This window comes from Topomyia yanbarensis, chromosome 1 (assembly GCF_030247195.1).
Source record: "Topomyia yanbarensis strain Yona2022 chromosome 1, ASM3024719v1, whole genome shotgun sequence".
Lineage (NCBI taxonomy): Eukaryota > Metazoa > Arthropoda > Insecta > Diptera > Culicidae > Topomyia > Topomyia yanbarensis.
In genome coordinates this window covers 190,614,492-190,638,600 of record NC_080670.1, presented here as the reverse complement: position 1 = coordinate 190,638,600, position 24,109 = coordinate 190,614,492, and the positions used below count along the sequence as shown (strand labels likewise).

Here is a 24,109-nt window from a genome sequence, read left to right as displayed (position 1 = left end):
AGTTAAAATTGATTTAATGTCTATGAAACATAGAACTGCTCACCAAAAAATGCATAACTTTCAACATTTGCCAAAAATGTTTTTGTCTTTCTCATTCACTCTAAAATTCGTCAATCTAATCCCGACCCGGAGGACCGAGTGTCATATGCCAATGGACTGAGTTCGTCGAGATCGGAAAATGTCTGTGTGTGTATGTATGTGTGTATGTGGAAAAAAATGTGACCTCAGTTTCTCAGAGATGGCTGGACCGATTTGCACAAAGTTAGGTACAACCTTCCCATCGGCTGCTATTGAATTTTTTATTGATTGGACTTCCGGTTCGTGAGTTACGAGTTGAAGAGTGCAATCACACCGCAAATTCTCATATAAACTGAAATGAAAAATTTTCAAAATCGAATTTGTATTTTTGATGCCAAATGACTTTAAAATGCATGAAACATTGAGATGTTTGACAAAAATTGACTTCTTTGGACTTTGGTACATTTTTGCCTTTCTCATATAGAAAGGTAATGCAATCACTCTAAAAATCGTCAATCATACCGGCCCGGAGGGAGTATGCAGTGAGGGGTCGCTACTTTAAAATTAAAACTAATTTAAAATTTCTTAACAAGTTGAAAATTTTCGGCAGGACCTGGACCTCTCGGATCTTTCTCCATGATCCGCCGCTGGTTTCAAGCGATGTTTCAGTATCACATAGTATCTCAAGATCGTGGCTGTCGATCGATTGTATGTATGTGCAAATCGTACTGAACATGTAATATTCATTTCCACCATTGTATTGAACATAACCAGCCATGGAATCGTAGTCTGGACAAATGAGACAAGCACAATTGCACCACTAGATGGATTAAAACAGGTTTTTATTTTGGGAATGCGTCGAGTTGAGACGAAAACGTAATATGATTAATAACGAGGATAACACTTTCCGAATGTAGAGAGAAATTTATGAAAAATGACGATTTCCATTCGACTCTAGCAGGTTCTGATCGATTTTGATGAGCATTTGATTTTTGTTGTATGACCAATTGTATGTATAGGTCAAATGTTTAAAAACAGTAATTTAAGGTCAAGATAACATCATTTTGAAACCGCCAATTTCGGAGGTTTAGTATCTTCGATGAGTTTTACAAACGTTAAACAGCGCATCATTTGATAAAATAATTTTGACGGTATATCGTCCAAGAAGTATTTATGGTGCATTTTCTCAGGTTAATATTCATGACTACAATAAAGTCGCAACAAATTCGCTAAAGACACGAACCTTGTTACTATTTTCTGGAAAATAATTCTGCATAATTTTAAAACTTCAAAAATTATGGTTTCGGAATTATGCCGTTTGGACAGTAAGCTCGATTTTCACCAAACCCCCGCCAAACCGAATTTCTGGCTACGCCGCTGACTTCAAGTAAGTAGAAACAAAGTCGTTCAACACTCGTTCACAAGAAACTTCTTCGAATACTGAATATCTATTATAATACATTGACACCCCAATTGTATCAGCCAAATATGAATTGCCAAATATGATTTTTTATTGCATCGAACTACAACAATTTTTAGGTAGCTTTCAAGAGGTTATTTTATAGACTTCTTCCAAAATTTGGCGAACCTATTCCAATTCGTATACCAATTAATTGGGATACTTAAGGGTTTATATGTTGCAGATAGAGAAAATACTGAAATTTTCAGCTTTTTTCCTACACAATATTACGAAAGCTTATTAAATAATTTTTCCTAATAAGTTTGTGAAAATTATAAACTATTTGAAATTTTTTAATAGTTTAATTTTTTATTTAACCGTGATTTTTTAATAAATAGTGACCATCGCTTCACAACGTAGTCTATTTTTCATGGCTTGCGGTGAGTACTCTCGAATTGCTGAACTGAAAATTATGGAATAGAAATTTATAGTATTATTTACAGAGTAAACTCGCCGCGCAGATAGATCTGAATTAGACCCACTGGTGCCCTAAGACGATTTCGCTAGATTTTCAGAGCACGGTGCAACCAGGGCATTAACGCAAGTGACGGAAGGTTATCGAAAAGTTTCGTGAAAATGGAAATCCCAGTAATGATGATGATTTTCCCAAACGGTTCGTTTTCGTGAGGTTTTTATTTGTTCTTTGGCATTAGGATTAGCGATAATAATTCAAATCAAGGATACTACTGGGAAGTCACCTTTAGAAAAAGTCGATGTCGAAGTAAAATTTGAAACTATGCACGCATGCACTTCAGAGATAGCGTGATATCCGGAGCTGCGATTTCATTTCAACGCTTTTTTGTGAAAATGGCGATACTTACAAATGTAAACATAGGGCTTTTTTCATACATGCGAATGAAGGCTTTGAAACGCAATAAATTAACCTAAAAAATTTGATTCTACGATATTGCTTTCTTAAACTACAGCAAAAAATACAACGGGCGAAACTGTATTTTTGTTTATTTATTTATTTTATTTATTTATGCAAACAAACAGAGCGATACTTTTTTTTGCTAGCAGTTTAGAGGCGAAACTGTGTTTTCGTATTTTTTAGGATTATCAGCTGTAAATAGTAACAATGATCGCTATTGAAAAAACTCGGACGAAATCGGTGGTGTAAAACGGTAGTTATTGTAAAAAAAACTTCAATGCTGATAGGTGGGACCGAAAAAGTAAACAATCGCCAAAGGGGCGATACTATCATTTTGTCATTTTAAATAGTAAAAACAAATTTTTATTTAATGATTTCAAATACTTTATGAAGTTCTGGGTTTCGATCACTAAATCATGCAATCTAGGATGTAGAAAACACAATAGTTCTTAAATAGGAAATAAAACCAAGTCTGGAAATATTCACTGTTGATTTTCTTTGAATGGTATCACTGCTAGTATCGCCCTTTTCAAGAAAAAGCGTTGATTTCTTAGTTCTCAGTCGCGTTGGAAATTTGAGTAAAGTATAAACTTCAAATCGATTCAAAAACAAATTTTTTTTTGGCACAGTACAATATATAACCCCTTTAGGAAAATTCAGTTTTGTCCACCATAATATAGATATTTTATTGACAGAGCATTAACAATAACTCGTTGGTATGTCTATTTTATGGGCCATTTTTTCGCTTTTCAATTGATTTGGTTTGAGATTTCTAGCACTGATGTTGTCCTATGCTGATTTGAGCGATTCCTGCCACTATCCCATGTAGTATGTGTTATCAAAAACATCGCGAAGCCTCAAGTTCTAAATGTTCTCAAACGATATAATATCCGAAGAGTGATAAGAGTTATAAGAAATGTCTCATCACACTGTTAGGTGGATTAAAAACGTTTTTTTTTCTGTTTATGGTTTTCAATTTCCGATTTTTCATTTCTGATTTTCATTTTTCATTTCCTATTTTTAACTTTCCATTTTTCATCTTTCATTCTTCATTTTTCAGATGATTCATTTTTTATTCTTTAGTTTTTATTTTTCATTTGCGATTTTCGATCTTCGTTTTTTTAAAATCAAATTCGGTTTTCTATTTCCGACTTTTGTTTGGTTACGATTTTTGAATTTCGACTTTTGATTTTCAATTTTCTAATATTGATGCAGTGAAGATCTGATTTTATGAGCACCTGATTTTATCAGTCTCATATGAAAATATATTTGATGGGCTCTAGCAGACAAACCAAGTCAAATTCGAGTAAACTCTTCAGCGCATTTTCTCTAGACGATCCAACATATGCAATAATAAAATAAATAAAGTAAAAATTGAAACTTGAAGATAGAAAACTAGAAAGCATTGAAAAATAAAAAAGCAAAAATTGAATACCGAAAACCGTTTGCAATTGAAAATCGAACAATCAAAAGTCGAAAATAGAAACATCGAAGGCTAGAAATCGAAATTTGAGAATTGCGAATAGAACATCGGATTTCGAAAATGGATAATAAAAAATCGAAAAATCTGTCGAGCATCGATAACCGAAAGGAAAAAAACGAAAACCTAAAGTCGAAAATTGAAATCCGAAAATCAACGAACTAAAACCGGTACCATAAATTCGAAAGCATTTTCTTTTTCATTTTTCCTAGTTTATTTTTCATTTTTAATTTATAATTTTTCTTGTTTTCATGTTTTCCTGTTGTTATGTTTTCATGTTTTTAATTTTTTTTTCGGTTTTCATTTTTCATTGCTCATTTTTTTCATTTTTTATTTTTTCATTTTTCATGTTTCATGTTTCATTGTTCATTGTTCATTGTTCATTGTTCATTGTTCATTGTTCATTGTTCATTGTTCATTGTTCATTGTTCATTGTTCATTGTTCATTGTTCATTGTTCATTGTTCATTGTTCATTGTTCATTGTTCATTGTTCATTGTTCATTGTTCATTGTTCATTGTTCATTGTTCATTGTTCATTGTTCATTGTTCATTGTTCATTGTTCATTGTTCATTGTTCATTGTTCATTGTTCATTGTTCATTGTTCATTGTTCATTGCTCATTGTTCATTGTTCATTGTTCATTGTTCATTGTTCATTTTTCATTTTCTCATTTTTTAACTTTCTTTAATTTTTAAATTTTGCAATTTCTGTTTTATTGATTTTTATTTTTTTAGTTTCTAATCATTTTTAATTTTGTTAATTTTGAATTTAAATTTTTAAATTTCTTGATTTTAGTTTTTTAATCGTTAATTTTTTTACTGTTTTAATGTTTTTGATTTTTTAACTCTTGGTTTTTCAATATTTGAACCTTTTAATTTTTAGTTCTTAATTTTTTTAATTTTTTCATTATGTAATTTTTTTTTATTTTTAATTTTTTGATTCTATAATAAACAATTTTTATGTTGTTTTATATTTGGTAAATTTGAAATTATTTAATTTTTAATCTTCCAATTTATAAAATTTTAAGCTTCAAATTTAAAAAAAATAAAATTATTATACAGTGCGACGCGTTCGTTTAGCCGCACTCGTCTTTCGAATTTATTTCAAACAGAAACAAGTAGAATGTCATAGAATATAATTTAGTTTTATTTCTCATTACTAAACAAAAACAAAAATTCCAATTTCTTCAAAAATAGTTCACGCAGAAAAATTAAAATGAAAAAAATCGTAAATTCCCAGCTGCATTCGTTTAGCCGCACATCGGATCGGATCGGAATTAGAAAATTTGTTATATTTCCACCGGAAATTTAATATTTGGTAGCTCCTCCTTTACTCTTAATGACTTCGAAAATTCTGTTGGACATTGAGTTAACGAGGTTTCGGATAGTTCGTGGATCGATTTGTTCCCAGTGTTCCCGTATACAATTTTTGAGGTCCTTTGTAGAGTTGAACTGGCGCCCGTTTTGATAAACTTTTGAAGCTAATATGCCCCAAAGGTTCTCAATTGGATTGCAATCCGGACTGCATGCTGGCCAATCAAGGACGGCGATTTCCTTCTCAATAAACCATGCTTTGGTTTGACGTGATACGTGAATAGATGCGTTGTCCTGCTGGAAAATTATCTTTTCATCAGAGTAATTATCTAAGTGGGGCACCAAAACATCTTCCAGTAGCTCACAATAGCTGCTGGAATTCATTCTTGTAGTAATCCAGCAGATGGGTAGCTTATGGTCGAAAGAAAATCCTCCCCATACCATGACCGTGCCACCTCCAAAATTTCGCTTAGAACGAGTGATTGATTTATCCTTTAAATCATGCCAATAATGGCTGTAGCAGTCAGGGCCATCAAGATTGAATTTTTTCTCGTCTGAAAATATTACTTGGCGCCACTCATCGGTCCAGTGCATATGCTCCTGTGCAAACCGCAGACGATTTACCTTGTGTTGGGATGTCAACCTGGGTTTCGCCTTGGGTTTCATCCATTTGATGTTCGGTGTGCTATTGAGAACCCGACTAATAGTGGATTTATGCACTGGAAGATCAAGTTTGTTTATAATTTGACGGCAGTTTAAACGATTTTGCGTAGCTTCGTGACGAATTTGACCTTTTTGCCTGGCCGACAATTTAGCGTTTCCCTTAGTACGTGGCTTAACCCCGTACTTTTTTGGATTTTTGAGAAAATTTCGTACAACTTTCTCGGATCTGTCGATTTTCCGAGCAATTTCGCGATTAGAAAGATTTTGACTCTTCAAAACGCGAATTTGGCCTATTTCCACTTCGTCCAACCGTTTTGCTTTACCCATATCTGAAAAAACATTATAATTGTTCAATGTTCCACGTTAACTATTTACAAGACTAACTGCCAAGTGAATAATCCTCCAGGAGTGGATACAAACGACTTTATGTTGTAAAATCACTTGAAATTAAACCTGCGTCTAAACGTTTGCAACGATCCAAATTGACAAAATCAGCTTAAAAGCAAAATTACCACCGTCAACAATAAAAACAGTATAATGTAGAACTTATATACGCAATACGAGATGTCACTAATACACCCACACTATCCATATCTAGGTTTGAACTGAACCAAAAAAGTTGGGATATTTTCCATAAGTGCGGCTAAACGAATGCATCGCACTGTATTCTTAAATTTTAGAATTTTAAAACATCAAAATTATCAATTTTCTAAATTTTTAAATCTTTAAATTTTTAAATCTTAAATATTTTAAATTCATAGGTTTTTAAACTTTTTGGCTTTTTAATGCTTAAATTTTAAAATTTTTAGTTATTCAAATTTTAACATTCTTGAAATTTTAAATTTCAATTTTTTAAGATATGCTGATTTTTAATTTTTTTATTCCTTCTATTTTTTATTTTTATTTTTTAATGTCTAATTTATTAATTATTATACTTTAATTTTTTTAAATGCTGAAATTTGTAATTTTTGCATGTTAAATTTTTTAGATTCTTCAGATTTTTAAATCTTAATATTTTGAAATGTTAGCATTTTTAAATTTAAAATTTTTGAATTTTTAAAATTTGTGATTTTTTAATATTTTTTTTTAATTTCTTGATTTTTGAATCCTGAATTAAATTAAATTAAATTTTTAAAATTTTTTTAGCATTTTAATTTTTTTCTGATTTTTTAATTTATTAATTTATTTTTTTTATTTTTTGAGCTATTCATTTTTGATTCTCTAATTTATTATGTTTTAATTTTCTAATTCTTGTTTTTTTAAATTTTTTCTTTGTTTTATTTCTTTAGTTCTTGAATTTTTTTATTCTTTCTTTCTCAAATTTTTAAACTTTAAAATTTTTAATTTATTTTTACTTTTTTATATTTCCATGCTTCGTTTTACATGTTTTCGGTGTTCAAATTTCGATTCACGATTTATCTATTTTGTTTTCTGTTTCCGATTGTCTATTTTCGGATTTTGATGTTAATTATGTTTAATTTTCGGTTTTCAAATTTCGAGTAACAATTTTCATTTTTCCACATTTGTTGTTCGAATTCAGCTGTTTGATTTTCAGTTTTCGATTGTCGATTTTCGTGTTCAAGTTCATTTCCATTTTTGCGATTTTGATTTGATTTCATTGTTCGAATAGCGATTTTTGATTTTACGATTTTCTTGGCTCAAATTTCGATTTTCAATTTTCGTGATTTGATTTTCTATATTCAATTCTCGAAATTCAACCTTCGTAGTTTGATTTTCATTGTTCGAATTCCAAGTTTTCGACATTCTTCAATTTTCGATATTCCAATCAATTTTCGAATTTTTAATTTCGATTTTTGATTCTTGATTTCTCTTTCTGCTTTTTGAAATGTTCCTTTTTCGTTGTTCGAATCTTGATTTTCAATTTTCGTTCTTCGAAATTCGATTTCCATTATTTTCATTTTCCCACTTTCGTCGTTCAAATTTCGACTCAAAACTTTGACATTCGATTTTCGATTTTTGATTTTCATGTTCGAGTTTCGATTTAAAATGTTCATTTTTCCACTTTCGTTGTTTTATATTTGATTTTTGAATATCGATTTGTAGTTATCGATTTTGGTTTTTCGAAATTCGACTTCTGATTTTCAATTTTGTTGTTTTGGTTTATGATTTTCTATTTTCGAATTTCAACTCCATTTCCATTTTTCTAGTTTTCGATTTTTGTTTCTCCAATCTTGATTTTCGACATTCGCTGTTCGAATGTCGATTTTTGATTTACTTTGTTCGAATTTCAATCAATTTTCAGTTTTCGATTTTTTTTCTCGAAATTCAATTATCGTATTCGAATTTCGATTTTCAAATTTCATTTTCCAATTTCCGAATTTCACGAACAGGATATTCGATTATTCGAATTTCGATTTTCGTTGCTCCAATTTCTGTTTTTCGATATTCTTTTTTTAATTGTTGAATTTGAATTTTTGATTTTCGATCTTCGGTTTTCGACTTTCGGTTTTTGTTGTTCGAATTTGAATGTTTGATTTTCGATTTTCTCTTTGCAATTTTTGTTTTTTTATTTTCGATAAATGAATTTTCTATTAGCGATTTCTTTAATTTTTAATTTTCCATTTTCAGTTTTAATTTTTTTTTGTTTTTCATGTGTTTCTTTTTTTTTAATTTTTTACATTTTATTTTGTATTTTTTGGTTTGCTTTTTATTTTTAATTTTTCAATCATTAGTTTTTAATTTATTTTGATTTTTTATTTTTAGTTTTCTATTTTCAATATTCGTATGTGTTCTCTGCCGAGTTTCATAATCTACTAACATGGATATATCAGCATTGACTATGTAAAGAACAATGACACATGAAGAAATTCAGCACTTAACTAAAGAGCGTTGTTGCAAGGTTGCCAAACTCACAGATTTTTCTATAGTATCACAAATTTCACCGATATGACAGATTGTTTTCACTCTTATAAATAATTCACAGATTTTTTTCTTGTTCTGGGTACCAGAAATAGTTAATATTTTTTACTGAATGATATTAGTGTATGTGGAGTATGTTGAATATTTCGTCCGAATGCCGAATTTCCTAGCGAAAATACTACTTGAAGCGGACTACCCATGATCGCCTAGTTGTCCCGTTTTCTATGGGATTTCCTATTTTTATGGGACTGATATGCGACTCACACGAATCGAAATGAGATTTCCATTTACGTTTATTTAAAGTCCACTATTTCACACTAAACGATCCACCATCATTGGCTATCTCCCGATCCAGTAGTAGACTTCTGTGGGTAACGTCCTGGCGGGAAGTTCGGTGCAGGATGATCCGCCGGATTGTTATGTCCTCCCATGGGATGATGATTGTACAACGATGGCGGCGGCCGCAGCTGTTGCGAGGGATAGTGACCCGTGTACGGTTCCGGTCGAACCATAAAACTTGCGTTCATTTTGGGTGGGAAAACGGTGTGCGTGATTGGAGTCTCGTCGGCGTAATTACGAGACATTCGCCGTCCAGGTGGGAAGAGTTGTTGGTCGGGGAGTGGTTGGTTGTACTGGGACATCTTCGCGGTCCGGTTTGAAGCTACTTACTGACAAACTGGGTAGAGTAATCAGTTGCAGCTACGGAGGATTGATAACAGCTTATCAGCGAATCACATTTGCAGCAAACTTGTTCCAAGGGATCGTGTGGGCAAATGGCAGCATCTCTCTATGTTTACTTTTTCGTTCGGTTATAACTCGATTGCATTTACGTATGCTCCTTTTAACTCTTTACATAATATGCTAGTCGAAGTCGAAACGGAAAATAATCGAAATAAGCTCTCATTTGCACTATGGACCAATTCAACGATTTATACAACCAAATCAAATCAACAATTTAAACAATGCGCAAAAACGTCATTCGGTGCTTTGCAATAAGGCAAAACTCGAATTAAAGAAAGACAAAGCCTACTGCCTTACATATACACATTCATTCAGCTATTTCTCGTTGAAACTTTATCCGTGAATAGGCGTACTCAGCGAGTGAAAGATTGTCGGTTCGAGTCCAGGTAATACTGGTAGTTTTTTTTCTAATTTTTTTAAGGTCATCGACACATACAGGAATTGTTTATAGAAGGATGTGTCACTAGTTTTGCCTTTTTCTTTACATCGTGCAATTTTTATCGTGTAAATAACGCAAAATTTGCTTTAATGTAAAAATACAGTACAATGGGCATAACACTTTTTTTTCGTTTTTCTGTCACTAAGAAAATATTCGAAACGTACTGCCGAAAATCGCACTCCGGAATGACGATGAAAATGTTCCATTTTCCAACGGGAAAAATATATCTAAGCAAGGCCTACTTTATATTGACACTTTTTCAAAAACAAAAACTACTTTTTCTCCTCCGTCTTCCTCGGGTTGGAACCTCCGTAAGCGACCGCCTGCTGATGAATCGGATAGTGCGGTGGGTAGTGCCCGGGTGGATAGATGACACCCGGTGGATAGTGCCCGGGTGGATAGTGTCCCGGTGGATACTGCGGATAGTGTGGATCATCCAGCGACGGTGGCATCAGATGTGGCGGAGGATAGTGCCCGGGTGGATGTACGCCTCCCGGTGGATAGTAGTGACCTGTGGTTGGATCCGGCAGCGGTCGATGGGGATAGTTTGGGTTCATGTCCGGCGGGAAGACGGTGTGTGAAATCGGTCCCTCGTGTGGATTGTGCGGAAGCGGTTGACCGTGCGGGAAGTGACCTTGGTTCGGATAGTGTGACATCTTCCTGGCGGGTTGACGTAAGTAAACTTGCTGAATGTGAATGAGCTGTCCGCTGAAGCGTAGTTAGGGTTACATTTATAGCAAGTTGGTGATAAGACGGTTATCAGCGAACGAAATCTTATCTTGGTAAGGAGGGTTTAGTATTTTTCGGGTGGGTACAGTCATATGTCGGTGGTTTTTGTGTGTTTTTGTGTACTGCGGAAAATGATGATCTAACAAGAATATGCTCCCGTTCATTCTAATAATTGAGAATTTCTAGCATGGTATTAAAACCTTAATCATTTTCAGTAATTGCTTCCATGGACAATATCAAAGCACGCACTCTGAGCAGGTATTAACATTCTTACCGTGGACAAGGAATTCCGGAAGCAAACACGACTCAACCCGCCGTCGCTTTAACAGGAAAATGGATATTAATTCGTTGTTTAAGCCTTTCGACGTGGTCGGTGGTCTACGTCCCACCAAGATAAATCCAGCTGGTGAAGTCTATCTGGCCTTCGTTGGTTAGTTGGTTAGGGGGACTCGTAAATATTTATCACCTTCAAGTGAAACACGGGAGCGTTGATGCTTCTTCACGCCAGCCAATCCGAGTGTTGTTCTGCTAATAAGCCATGTCGAGACACTACCCGGAAGACTATACAGTTAATGAATAAGATTTATCTCCTCTTCGTTTTGGTTAGTGCTGATGATGGTGGTACATGGTTTAACATGGTCCCCATTCAAGCTATGATACTGAGTTTACGACGACGTTGGGAAGCTGACTGGCGTCTCGAAATTGATTACAATATGCAGAGGAAAATGCGGAATGGTCACAGTTCATAGCCCTAATTTTATGCGTGATTGTTTTGAGAAGATGATTCTGGAGACTTTTGTGGCCGGAATTTTTATATTAAAATATAATCCTAGTTATAAAATAATGTATCCGGGTATGAGACACGTTTTTTTCCCGTGTACCAGATTTTTGTTGTTAAACCCAATTGAATGTTTCATATACCGCTGGGAAGGTATGCAAAAGAATCTACTTATTACCCAAGAAATTCAGTATACAGCTCTTGATGTACGGTCTCCTGAATAAATAGTCCGTGCGTCGCCTTCAAACTCCTAGCTTAAACTGACTGCACAAATATTCAGTTTCGAGGCTGGAGTTGGCATGAAATGAGTTACAGCCAAACACGAACAAGTTTCGGTTGGATATTTTGGGTTATTTCGGCGTTCATTTAAGTTTCGAACTATCTGAAATGAATGTAATGGTAAGTTATGGAAGAAATAGTCAATTAAATTCATTACATTGTTTCTCTAGCTCTGATAAGAGTTATTGTTAGCCACAGAACGAATTGTCCGACAGGAGCAATTTTATTTATATTATTAACATGGAACCTTAAGGACATTATACATGCGAGTCACAGCATAGCTGCTACGCCGCGCACACCCCTGCCTCCCATGTATCTGACATGAGCAAATATAAAAATACGTTTTTCAACACACTAACCTTGATGGTGTGCCACGAAACTGCTACTTAAGGAAGCTAGAAAATTTTCCTATACAATCAATCCGAATTTTTGACGGAATGCCATCTGTAGCTCCTATTTTGTGCGAAAATATCACCCCTCTTCACTTGGGGTTTCTTTTCGAAACACTTATTTTTCTTCTCTTTTTCATTGCACTTTTTTCACACACCACTGCAAAAACACTCGCGAAACTTTAATCGGTTACTAACAAAACTTCAAATTTTTCTGCCAATGTATAGATGACCAAAGGAAAATGTTCGGAAATTCTCATTTGTGCGTTTGAATTTTCACTTCAGATTTCAGTTTTTCTCAAAGTAAACAAGCGAGTCGGTGCCTAGCAACGTGGCTTCCACATATCTTCACCTTAACTAATAAGATACATAGCATAAGTCCTGCCGCCGCCTACTACTACTAATAACTATCTCCTTGCCGAATCAGTGATCATAGACCGACAACAATTTTGACTTTTTTTCGGAAAACTGTTAAATCAAACGAACGGTAGTTGACTTCACATACCACTTGTCAAATATGAGCTTTCATCGAAAACTCTAATTCACTCACAAGAGTTTTCAAGTTTGTATATGAAAATATATGCAAAATAGGCAATTGAAACAATAAATTCAGTAAAAAATGCCAGTATCATCTTGTGCATCGCAAAATTTGCAGATGCATTTTTACGAATTGGAGAGAATTTTGAAGCTTTGGAGTACTTTAGAAATTTTGAGTATTTTTCTTTTTGAGAAAAAATCAAAATCGTATAATAAGAGTTTCGAGAGCTCTAAAAATTTTAAGAATTTCAACAACCCTGAGAAAGAGAATCATTTTGAGTTTTGAGAATTTTTGAGAATTGGAGAAATATGAAGATTTTCGAGAAATTGATTTTTTTAGTATTTCAATCGTTTTGAGAATTCGGACAATTTGGACATTCGTAAAATTGAAGTAATTTTTAGAATTTTGAGATTTTTAGAATTTTTATGCTTCCTATGTTGAAACCTTGAGTGTTTTGAAAATTTTGAGAAGCTTTTTGATTCGTTGAGCCTTTTGAGAATTTCGAAAAGTTTTAAACTTATAAAATTTTGAAGAATTTTGAGAATTTTTCGTGAAAATTTAAGTTGAATAATAATTGGAAATATTGTTATTTTCGAGTATTTTGAGAATTTCAAATATATTGAAAATTTTGAGTTCCGAAGATTTTAAGAATATTCAAATGAATATATAGAGTTTTTATATTTGCGAGGATTTTGGCTATTTGGACAATTGAAAGAATTGTGAGAATCTTGACAATATTGAGTATTTCGACTTTTGAAAATTCTCAATTATTTCAGGGCCCAAATTTTTGAGGGTTTTGAAAAATATTAAAATTACGAGAATTCGGACAAATCCGATATTTGCAGAATTTTAAGAGTTTTAAGGATATTGACAATTTTCCGAATTCTTAGAATATCAAAAATTAAGTATAAATTAAAAAGTATTTCAAAATTTTTTATTTTTGTGAACACGAGATTTTTTTTTCGAATTTCGAAAATTTTAAGAATCTGAAGAATTTTAAGAACTACGAGAATTATAATAATTTTCAATTTTGAGAATTCAAAAATTTTGTGGAATGTTGAATATTTCGGAGAATATTCATGTTTTTAAGAATTTTTAGACTATTGAGAATTTTCTAGAATTTTGAAGAATTTAGAATATTGAACATTTGTAGAATTTTGAAATTTTTAAGAATTTTTAAACGTTTTAAAATACAGTAAAAATCCATTTTGAGGATCCATCCGTCACTTGGTATATTTTAGGCTGATGAAATCTGCTCTTCATTGTTATTAAAATTTTAAGGAATCTGAAAATTTCTGAATTTTAGGTTTTCTGTTTACTTTGCAAATTTTTTTAAAATAAATAAACTTTAAAAAAAATTCTAAGAACGATAAGGATTGAGAATTCTAAGATTTTGAATATTTAACCCATTCATGCCCATGTTGTTTGTGGACAACAACGTTTTTAAACATCTATAACATTTGATTGACGCAAGTTTTGCTCGCAAAAGCAAGTAAGGCTAATAAATGTGACTATTGAATTTCATTTGAGCATTAACAGTTACAAGGATCAGCTCTAGAACTGAAGTTATTGCAATTAGTCTGATCGGATTCCGCTGGAGCAGTGCAGCCAGGGACAGTTTACGTTGACGACAAAAAATTAATTTTTCATTTATCTCCGTAATGGTGCAATATTTTTGAAAACTGATAAAACTTTTCAATTTAGTCTGTCTTTGGCTACGTTTTCCATGCAATTGGACTGTTGTAAATATTCTAGGAGAATTGTATTGAGCATTGGAAGGTAAAAATTGAGCAGCTTCTAGCACTGCAAGGGAAGCACCTATCTTTATGAAAAGAGACTTTTCGTATTCCTTGATCTCACCGTTTTCAAGGAAAAATAGCTTTGAAACTCTACATGCACTAGGAAAAAGTTGGGCCTGAAAGGGTTAATAAAATATAATTTTTGAGAAATTTTGGAGATAAATTTAGAAATATTAATAGTTTTGGAATTTTATGAAGAATTTTGGAAATTTTCGAGTTTTTTACAATTTGATGCTTTCAGAATTTAGAACATTTTGAGGACTGATCATTTCGAGAGTCTAGCCAATTTTGTTAAGATCTGAATTTGTAATTCTAAACCTTTTGTAAATTTCCTAATGTTTAGAATTTTAGAGAATTTTAAACAAAACAGTGAATTTTGAGAATTTGTAGAAATTTGAGAAATTGTAGAACTAAGAAGAGTTCAGAAAATTTTTAGGATCTTGACATTTTTGAGAAATTTAGAATTATGAGCATTTGGAGACTCCGGAAAATTTTTGATAGTTTTGAGAATTCGAAAAAAAATTAGACTTGAAAAGTTGAATATAATTGAGTTTTAATTTTTTTTAAAGTTTTCGAGATTTGAAAATTGAGATCCTGGGGAATTTTTACAATTTTGCGAATTTTGATAATACATATTGAGATTTTGAAGTATTTTGAGACTTTTGTAAATTTGTATGGTTTGAGATTGTTCGTGAATTTTGACGAAAACGATTTAAAATTTTCAATTTAAAAGAAAGGAAAACTTTGTGAAATATAAGAACTTGAAAATTTTTGAGCTTTAACAATTGTGAGAATTTTAGTAATTTCGAGAATATTTGGAAATTTGAATAATTATGATTCGGGAGGGTTTTTTCAAATTTTGAGCGGTTTGAAACTTTTAGAAAATATCGAATATTTGTGTTTTTTGTAAATTTCGAAATTGTGAGAATTTTTCAGAAATCGGAAAATTTTGAAAAATTCGAAAATATTGAGGTATTTAAAAATTTAGCCAATTTTGAGCATTCGAAGAAAATTTTAACTTTCTTATTTTTGAAATTTAAAAATTTAGGATCCTGTAGAATTTTTGTATAAGCTTCAGGCTTTAGAGTATTTCAATTTTTTGATCCATGACTTTGAAAATTTTAAACTTTAAAGGAAAACAAAATTCAAATTTTGTAAATTAAAAAAAATGTTTTAAAGAATTTTGAGAATTTGTAGAAATTTGAGTACTTTAAGAACTGAGATTTTGAAAGCTCAACAAAAAATTCTAGATTATAAATTTTTTGGAAAATTTGAAATTTTCGAGGCTTTTTAGGTTTTTGAGAATTTTGCGAAGTTTCGGGATTACCATTTTCAAGAACAATGAGATTTTTGAACATTTTGAGAATTTAAGCAATCTGAGACTTGAAAATTATTATATTTTAAGCGATTTGAGAATTGATTTTCACAATTTCGTGAATTTGAATTTTTTTTGTAGCGTTTGAGAATTTTTATATTTGCGAATTTCTGTTATTTTAAAAAAGGTTGGAGAAAGCTTGTAAAACAAAATGTTAGAATTCGTAGAAAATTCCAGAACTGAGAACATCAAAAAATTTGAGGAGGCTTAAACTTTTTAAAAACTTTTTAAAATTCCAAGAAATTTGTGATTTTTAAGAATTTTAATTATTTTGAGCAGTGTAATAATTTTGAGAATAAAGATTTTAGAGCAGTTAAAAGTTTTGAGAAAAAAATTAGTTATATTGCTTCCAAAGGAGAAAAAATCATTTAAAACCACATTATGCTAAAAAGGGCACAAAACATAATTACAGAAGTCTAGAGATTTGCCTTTGCCTGTTCAGAATCATGGCACTTGACGACTTCTGCACCAGACTGACGTTTCCAATTTTAGACTAGCGTCAGCTTGGTACAGTGGCTATGTGCTATGGTTATGAAGAAGCGAAGCCAAAACGCAAACCTCTGGACTTATGAAATTTTTAGGCATTTGGAGACTTATGCACGTTTTGATATTTACGAGAATTTTAATTATTTTGAGGATTTTAATAATTTTGAGAATGCTAAAATTAAAAATTTGAGCACTTTCGAGGACTCGAAGAAATTTTGAAAATCTCAAATTTTAAGATTTTTGAGGTTTTGTAGAAGTTAGCAAATTTTAGAAAATTTCATTCAGCATTCAAAAACAATCTGAAAATTTTGAAGAAAAAAAATAAAGATTTTGACAATTGAAAATTACTAAATTTTTGTGAATTATTAGAATAAGATTTTTGAGTTTTAACAGTTTTAAGGTTGAACAGAGAATGGGCAAAAATCGAAAACGAAAAAAAGCAGTTTTTTCCACACCGTGTGTTAGATCTTCATAAAATACAATCAGCAGTACTTTAATCTAACACACGCTGTGGAAAAAACTGCTTTTTTTCGTTTTCGATTTTTGCCCATTCGCTGTCCAATCTTAAGGATTTTAATAATTTTTAGCATATTTAAACTTTTCTAATTTTTGGCAACCTCGAAAATTGGGATTTTGAAGAGTTTTCACTGGTTTGAGAAGTATGAAAATTTTGAGCATTTACACATTTTGACAAGTTTTGAGATTTTTGAGAGCTTTAAGGATTTTTTTCAGTTTCGAGAATATTGAGCCTTTTGAAAATTTTGGCAATTTTGCAAATTCGAAGAAAATTTAAAGACTTTTGATTATTTTTGATATCGTGAAATTTTTAAAATCGAACGAAATTTAAAAAATTAGATTTTGAGTAGTGTTTACAAGTTTAAGATTTCAATATTTTTAATAAATTGAGAATTTTTTAATGTTCGGAATTTTAAGAATATTGAGCGTTCTAAAAATTTTGCAATTCCTTTAAAATGTTGAAAATTTTGGGAAACAAAATCGCAATTTTCAGAATTTTAAGAACTTGAAATTTGTAAAAAATATGAACGGCGGATTTTAAAAATTCAGAAAGCATTAAAGATTTTCAGATTTGAACGATTTTTGAAAATTTTGAGCTTTTAGATATTTTGATAAATCTAAAAAATTTTGAGAATTTTAGGAATCTTGAGAATTGTAATAAGTTTACGAATATTGAGGTTTGTGAAATTGTTGGCATTTTTATGAATTGGGTTTTTGGAGAATTTTTACAACTTTGAGAATTTTGAGAAGTTTGAAAATTCGGAAGAATTTTGAGCATTTGAAATTTGGACACGATGAAATTTTTAAATTTTCGAAAATTTTAGGAATTTTAAGGCTTTGAAAAATTAGAAAATATTCGGGATTTTGGGAATTATTGCGATATTGAGAATGAGAAGAAAATGCAGACTTGGTTAATTTGGAGAATTTTGAATATTTTAAGAAATTTTAGATCTGAGATTTTTGAAAATTAAGGAATTTTTAATGTTTTTAATTTTCGAGATTTTCAAGAATTTTAGGGATTTTAATGATTTGGACAATTTGAACCTTTTTAAAAATTTTGGTGCTTTTGAGAATTTGAAGAAATTTGAGACTCTTGAAAAATATTGTTTCAAGAAATTTGAAGATTATTTCAAGAAATATTTAAATTTATAAGTTGATCGTAAATATTGTTGGAAATCGCAAAATTTTGAAATTTTTTATAATTTTGGGAAAATTGAGATATTGGACATTGGGATATTTCCAGAATTTAACATATTTTTTTAAAATTCAAGCATTTTATTCATAGAGAATTTAAAAAGTTTTGGATTTTGAAAATTTTGACAATATTTGGAATTTTGAATTTTTTTTTGGAATATTGAAAAACTTAAAAAATCTGAATATCGAATTCTTTATTTCGAGTTTTGAATTTTGAACAACGAGTCGGCTGTTTCGAAGTTGAAATCTTAAGCCTCGAGGACAGAGATCGAATTTAATTGTTTGAGCCATTACTTTCCAAGAACCTTTTTTGATAAATATTTAATATGTTTTCAATTCGTAGTTACAAATTGCTTGCCAAACCATTTTTTTATTGCAGACCTCGAGGCTTACTCTGTTCCATACGTTTGTTTTTATTAATTTTATTCGCAAATTTATTTTTGTTTTGAATTTCTTATTTTCGAATTTTGAATTTCTGCCCAAATCATTTAACTACGTAGAAAATGATTCATCATAGTGGAAAAATATCAGCAGAAGACAAACAAAAATTTCCTCACTCTTAAAATTACCATTTCAAATTCATTAATCTCATTTCCTATCAAAAACAACTGCTCGAGCAGACAAAGGTGATTTGTTTACTTGTGGTTTCACCCCAAAATCTGCATAGGTACTTCACTTTCCAGGAGTTGATACTGACCATAGCATCATCACCTTTCGCCGGTAGCTCTTATCCCAGGTCAACGGTATTTCAACGTTCCCCCAAGCCAAGGTGGGGGAGAGTATTTCGTATATGAAAGCATAATGAAGCACGTCCTTTGGTCCATGGTGACAACTGCATCCTCACTGTCTGTGCACCGAAATCCTTTGTGGAATGGAGTATTAGTTTGTGCACGGACGGGGGAGGTCCTCATCGTCACACCATCGGATCCTGATCGAACGGGGAGATGTGAATTTTTCTATTTCGTCGATGCTGATGAAACGAACAAACCCGGGTCGGGGAACAACAGGAATCCCTCTAACGATAATTCGCAAATGATGCATCTTACCACACGGTCGTCGGTAGTCGGCTCGGCTGTGCGGCATGCTATTAGCACCGATCAAACAAGAAACCCGACATCGATTCCAGTGAGGGAAAACACCTTTCAAGCAAATGACCAACCGAACCGAACTAGAGAGAGACCCCGGGTCGGCTTCGATTCCGAGTTTTGAATTCCTGCACCGTCGTCGTGTGTACCAGGAGAAATAACAAAATCATTTGTCCGCTTCCCGGAAGGAACTGTAGGTAATTAGAAGAAAGAGGGACACTGCCAGCTATCAGCTACATTCCGACCGGTGAGATGCGAACATGGAACCGGAACGGTTGTACATTTTCAGGCCTCTGACAGAGTGAGGTTGTACAAATGTAAGCCAACGCCGAGAGCCTACGACGGTCGTCATTAACAGATAGAGGAGCAAAGGCTTCTTCTCGTGTCGATTTTGCGGTCTCGGAATTGTGCGGCATGGTCCGGAAAGCGTGAAGCGAATTGAACAAACCAAATCTAATCGACACACAGTCGGAGACGTAGGTAGATGTTCCAGGTTCGTTTTGTCGGTCCGGGTTAATGTGTTTTTCTCCGATAGTCCCGAGATTGGCAAAGACGGAACGATAACATCACGGTGTTCTCTTCGATCGGATGGAGTTCCTGTTTGTACGATAAAATTAGGAGTTTCGAAGTTTGTAGTATACATACTCGAATTTGTTCGATTTCCTCTGCCGTACAAATGTGATAATATGCCTTTCTTCCACACGGCCAACGGAGTACAAACTATTTTCCACGGAGCGAAACGACGACGACGACGCCGCACAAAGACAGCAATCGTTCTCTAATCGTTACACATGTTGCTGATTGAGGTTGACCGGATGGCACAGACAGAGTACACAGGAGCAGATTCACAAACGAGAAAAGATTCAATTGTCAGTTTCCTTGACCACGGAATGAACGATAGCTTCTCCCTGGAGACACACGTTCTTCTGCGGAAACTTTTCGGTCGAGAAAATTGATTGTTTGTAAATTTTCCCGGACAGGAGGAAACCATAGTAGGCTGGGCGGCGGCGGCGGTCAATTTCAAATAATGAATTGCTTTCCTGCATCAATTGAAAACCGCGCGGTGCACTTGCGGAAATCGGCGTAACTATTTCGGGAGGCCAATTGTGAACGGTGTTTTGTTCGGTTCGCTTGGCGACTTTAACGCGAAAGGGCTGTAGGCCATGAGTAAGACAAATATGGGTGTTGGATGAAAGGCGGCTGAAGGTGTTCCGCGATTGTGTTCCACTTATGAGCGGCAGCAGCATAAATCTTTTTTACGCTCACGATATTACAAAATTGCGTCATCATTTCATCGCTGGAGCCGCCGTCGCCGCCTGCAGGTTCGATGAATGCAACACAATAGTGGATTGTGTTGGCTGTAAGGGCTTCACTTTTTAGATCAGGTTTTGTTCGGAGTTTTCCTCGTGGTTCGCTTGGACTCTTCTGCATCCGTGATATAACTCATAATTGTCTGATGTTAAAAGATAAGATCCACATTTTTGATGTCGTCAATGGGGGTGGGGCTGGCAGATGGGAGATAGTACCCCTTTTTAAAGTGCTTTAGCATATGGCTAGCAGTAACGTTACGAAATAACTATACTATCCGTTCCATCAGTGTCGAGTTGATGCGAAATTTGTCACCTAGCTACAGACGGACCTCGATTACGTTACAATAGGCGATAAAACATATCTTAAGACTCAATTTGCACAAATTTCTCGACCAAAGATTCATGTCGCACATTATTGGAATAGTTTCTCAAAATTCGACATAAAGTTTGCAAAAAACGTTTTTTTTTTATTTCAATTATAGAGGTTTTAACCTTAAGGTCATTCGCCTCTTCGGGTTAGAAAAATCTCTTAGGAAAAATTTCTAACCCTATGTGCGGGGTCGGGACTCGAACCCAGGTGCGCTGCGTACAAGGCAATTGATTTACCAATACGCTACGCCGACTCCCAAAAAACGTTTTGTTTGGCAAGCAATTTGTAACTCCAAACCGAAAAAATACAATTTTGATACTTTTGAGCTGACCAGAACCAGTGAAATGGAAACTTGGTTTAATCGTTTTTATTTTGGTTTAATTTTTGTATATTTTACGTCTTTAAGATGAGAAAAATGTTTTCTATAAAGGATCCCCACGAATTTGGCTTGGTTTGTCAACGTGTCACTGCGCTATAAATTGTATTGAGTTTCAGATTCTACCAGTTGTACTACTTTAAAGGGGTTGGTAAATGGCAATACATTTTTTTACATAAGTAGACTTTATTTCCTAACATTTAGTCATACGATTACTTGTTACTATTTGATTTTTACCACGAACTTTGTCCAAAATTTTCTTTCAAAATTTGTCGTGACTTATGAAAGAATGAAAACACAAACATTTCCATTCAAAGCTATTCTATAATTCATGGATATCAAAATTGGTAAAATACAATAGGCTGGTGAAATCGGATCAAAAAGATAATAACCCTGCATCTCAATTTTTAAATTCCAAAAATTTTAAAAATCTCATTCAAAAAGATGAAAAAATGGATGTAGCTTACATGTAAAATTCTTAATATTTGTTTAATTTCAACGATCTCAAAATTGCCAGATTTTTTTTCAAAATTCGTCAAACTTTCTATTTGAAAAAGTATTTTCAAAAATATCTAAAAAATCTCTAAATTTTAAAAGTTTCAAAAGTTTTTAAAATAATAACCTAAAGTAATCAAAATTGCTAATATCTCATATATTCAGATACTCAGATACATTTTTAAACGTAATTTTTACGTAATTTATTTTTTAAGTTTAAAAATTTTCAAATTTATCAGAATTTTTAATATTCTTAAAATTCTCAATAACTCAAAATTCTCAAACTTTACTCATCTTAAAATTTTCAATCCTTAAAATTTCAAAAAAAATTACAACTTTATTCTCAGATTATAAAACTGTCAATATTCTCAAAATTCCTAATCCAGATATTCATGAATTCTCAGCATTTTTCAAACACTCAAGTTTTTCAAATTCTTAGTATGCTCACAATTTTCACAATTTACAAAATTTTCAAGATTCTTTCAAATAAATTTTTTTTTAAACTTGAAACGAATTTAAAATTTTAAAATATAGATTAAAATTTAAATAAATCTGTATATATTTTTTTTAATTTTCCGCATTCTCAAGACTTTTGTTTTCTAAAAAATCTCAATTTTCAAAAATACCTCGGGATTCGGCTTTTTTACATAACTCGTAAACTTCTTGAAATACTCGAAATTCTTAAAACTCTCCAAATTCAAAACATCTCGACATTATAAAATTTCTCAAAATTTTTAAGTATTTGAAATATCTGGGGCTCGAAAAATTTCGGAAAAGATGAAATCTCTAAATTAAAAAATGATCTCTATATCCTAAAAATTATAAATCTTTTGAAAATCAAAGTTTTGAGAAATTTTCAATGATTTCAAAATTTATAGTACAGTAAATCCCCGGTTTTATCAGTCCCTTGATGAATTTTAGGCAGATAAACGGGGACATTGACAAAATCGGGACATATATTTTTCTTTCTTTTTAAGAAACCGAAACTCTTAAGATATTCTTCTTTAGCCCCTAGATATAGCCTCTAGATTCCCTTAAGGGGGTCTGACAGAGCAAAATTAAAAAAAAATTTTTTTTGCATATTTCGAATCTTTAGGATATATAAATATGCTCAAGAAAAGATATACTCGAATTTAACTTAGTTCATCTGCTATATACCATCAAACTTTCAACTATCAATTTTCATATGAGGCTGATAAAATGGGGGGCTCATAAAATAGGGTCTTCACTGTATTAAAAAGAATTTCGGAATTTTAAAAACTAAATTTTTTAATATTTAAATCTCCATTATCAAAAATATCGCATAATTCAAAAACATTTAAAGATCTAAATTCTGTAATTTTTGAAATTTTCTAAAATACTAAATCTTCCAAATTTCTCGATACCCAATATTTTTTTCAAATATTTCAATATTTGATATTTTTCTTAACTCTCAATTTTTAAATTCTTGAATTTCTCAGTATTTTTACTATCCTTGAAACTCTTATTGTTCTCTAAATGCTCAATGTTTACAAAACCCAAGATTCAAAATTTAAAAAAAAAATGGAAAGGTTCGATGCACAATAAAATTTAAACAATCACGGACTTATACTACTGAAATTTTCGCAAGTCTAGAAATTCTGAAACTTCGCCAAATTTTTGAAGCTCTCGAAGATTAAAAAATATTCTAAATTTTCAAAATCCAAGGAATGTCTCTCAATAGTCAAAACCATATCATAGTTCGAAATTTAAAAAACACTAAAATTCTAAAAACAAAATTTTCGAAAATTTTCGAGATTGTTAAAATTGGTAGGTAGATAAAATCGGGGGCTGATAAAATCGTTTCAATTTAAAAACATAATTTTATTTTTCTCAAGTTAATATTTTTGGATTCCTCAAAAGTGTCAAGTTATCGAAATTCTTAAAATTCTTCAGCTGAAAATTTGTAAAAGTCACGTAAAAATTATCATCAACATATGTAAAAATTCGCCAAGATTTATAAGCGCAATATTTGATATTTTCAATATTTTTAAAATTCAAGAACCTCAATGTTTTTAACATTCTCATATTTCTAAAAATGGTCGGAATTTTTGAAACACTCAAAATTTTCTAAATACTGAACTTTCCAAATTTTAGATTTTTTTAAATATATAAAATTCTTAGGAATCTTGAAATTATAAAAATATATCGGTTGTTCAAAATTTTTTCGGCACAAAACTATATCAAAACTCAAATTTCATAAAAAAAATCTTAAGATTGTTAAATATTTGAGGTTCTTAAACTATTTAAAACATTTAAATTTTTGAAATTCTCTCAAAATACCGAAAATTCTCAAAACTAACATTCCCAAAATTCTTGAAATTCTCAAAACGCAAAGTTCTCAAAATGCTCAATTGCTCGCAATATGTCAAATTCAAATTTTTTTTCAAAATTCTGGAAAAGCTCTCAATACTTAAAGTTCTTAAAATGATCGCTAATCCCGAATTCTTAAGAAAACTTGATATTGAAATTTATATTAAAACTAAAATATTTCAATATTTGGAAAG

General features: G+C 32.0%; 2 protein-coding genes across 3 annotated transcripts in view; one reads left to right on the top strand and one right to left on the bottom strand.

Moving 5' to 3' along the window:
- Nucleotides 1-24,109, top strand: part of LOC131685101 (RING finger protein 17) — a 519,412-nt gene that overhangs the window by 284,655 nt on the left and 210,648 nt on the right. The gene's annotated exons all lie outside the window — the stretch shown is intronic.
- On the bottom strand, nt 8,961-10,557 carry LOC131685151 (uncharacterized). The gene has a single exon (XM_058968642.1). The coding sequence runs from the start codon at nt 10,519-10,521 to the stop codon at nt 10,138-10,140; it is 384 nt and encodes a 127-aa protein (XP_058824625.1). The 5' UTR covers nt 10,522-10,557; the 3' UTR covers nt 8,961-10,137.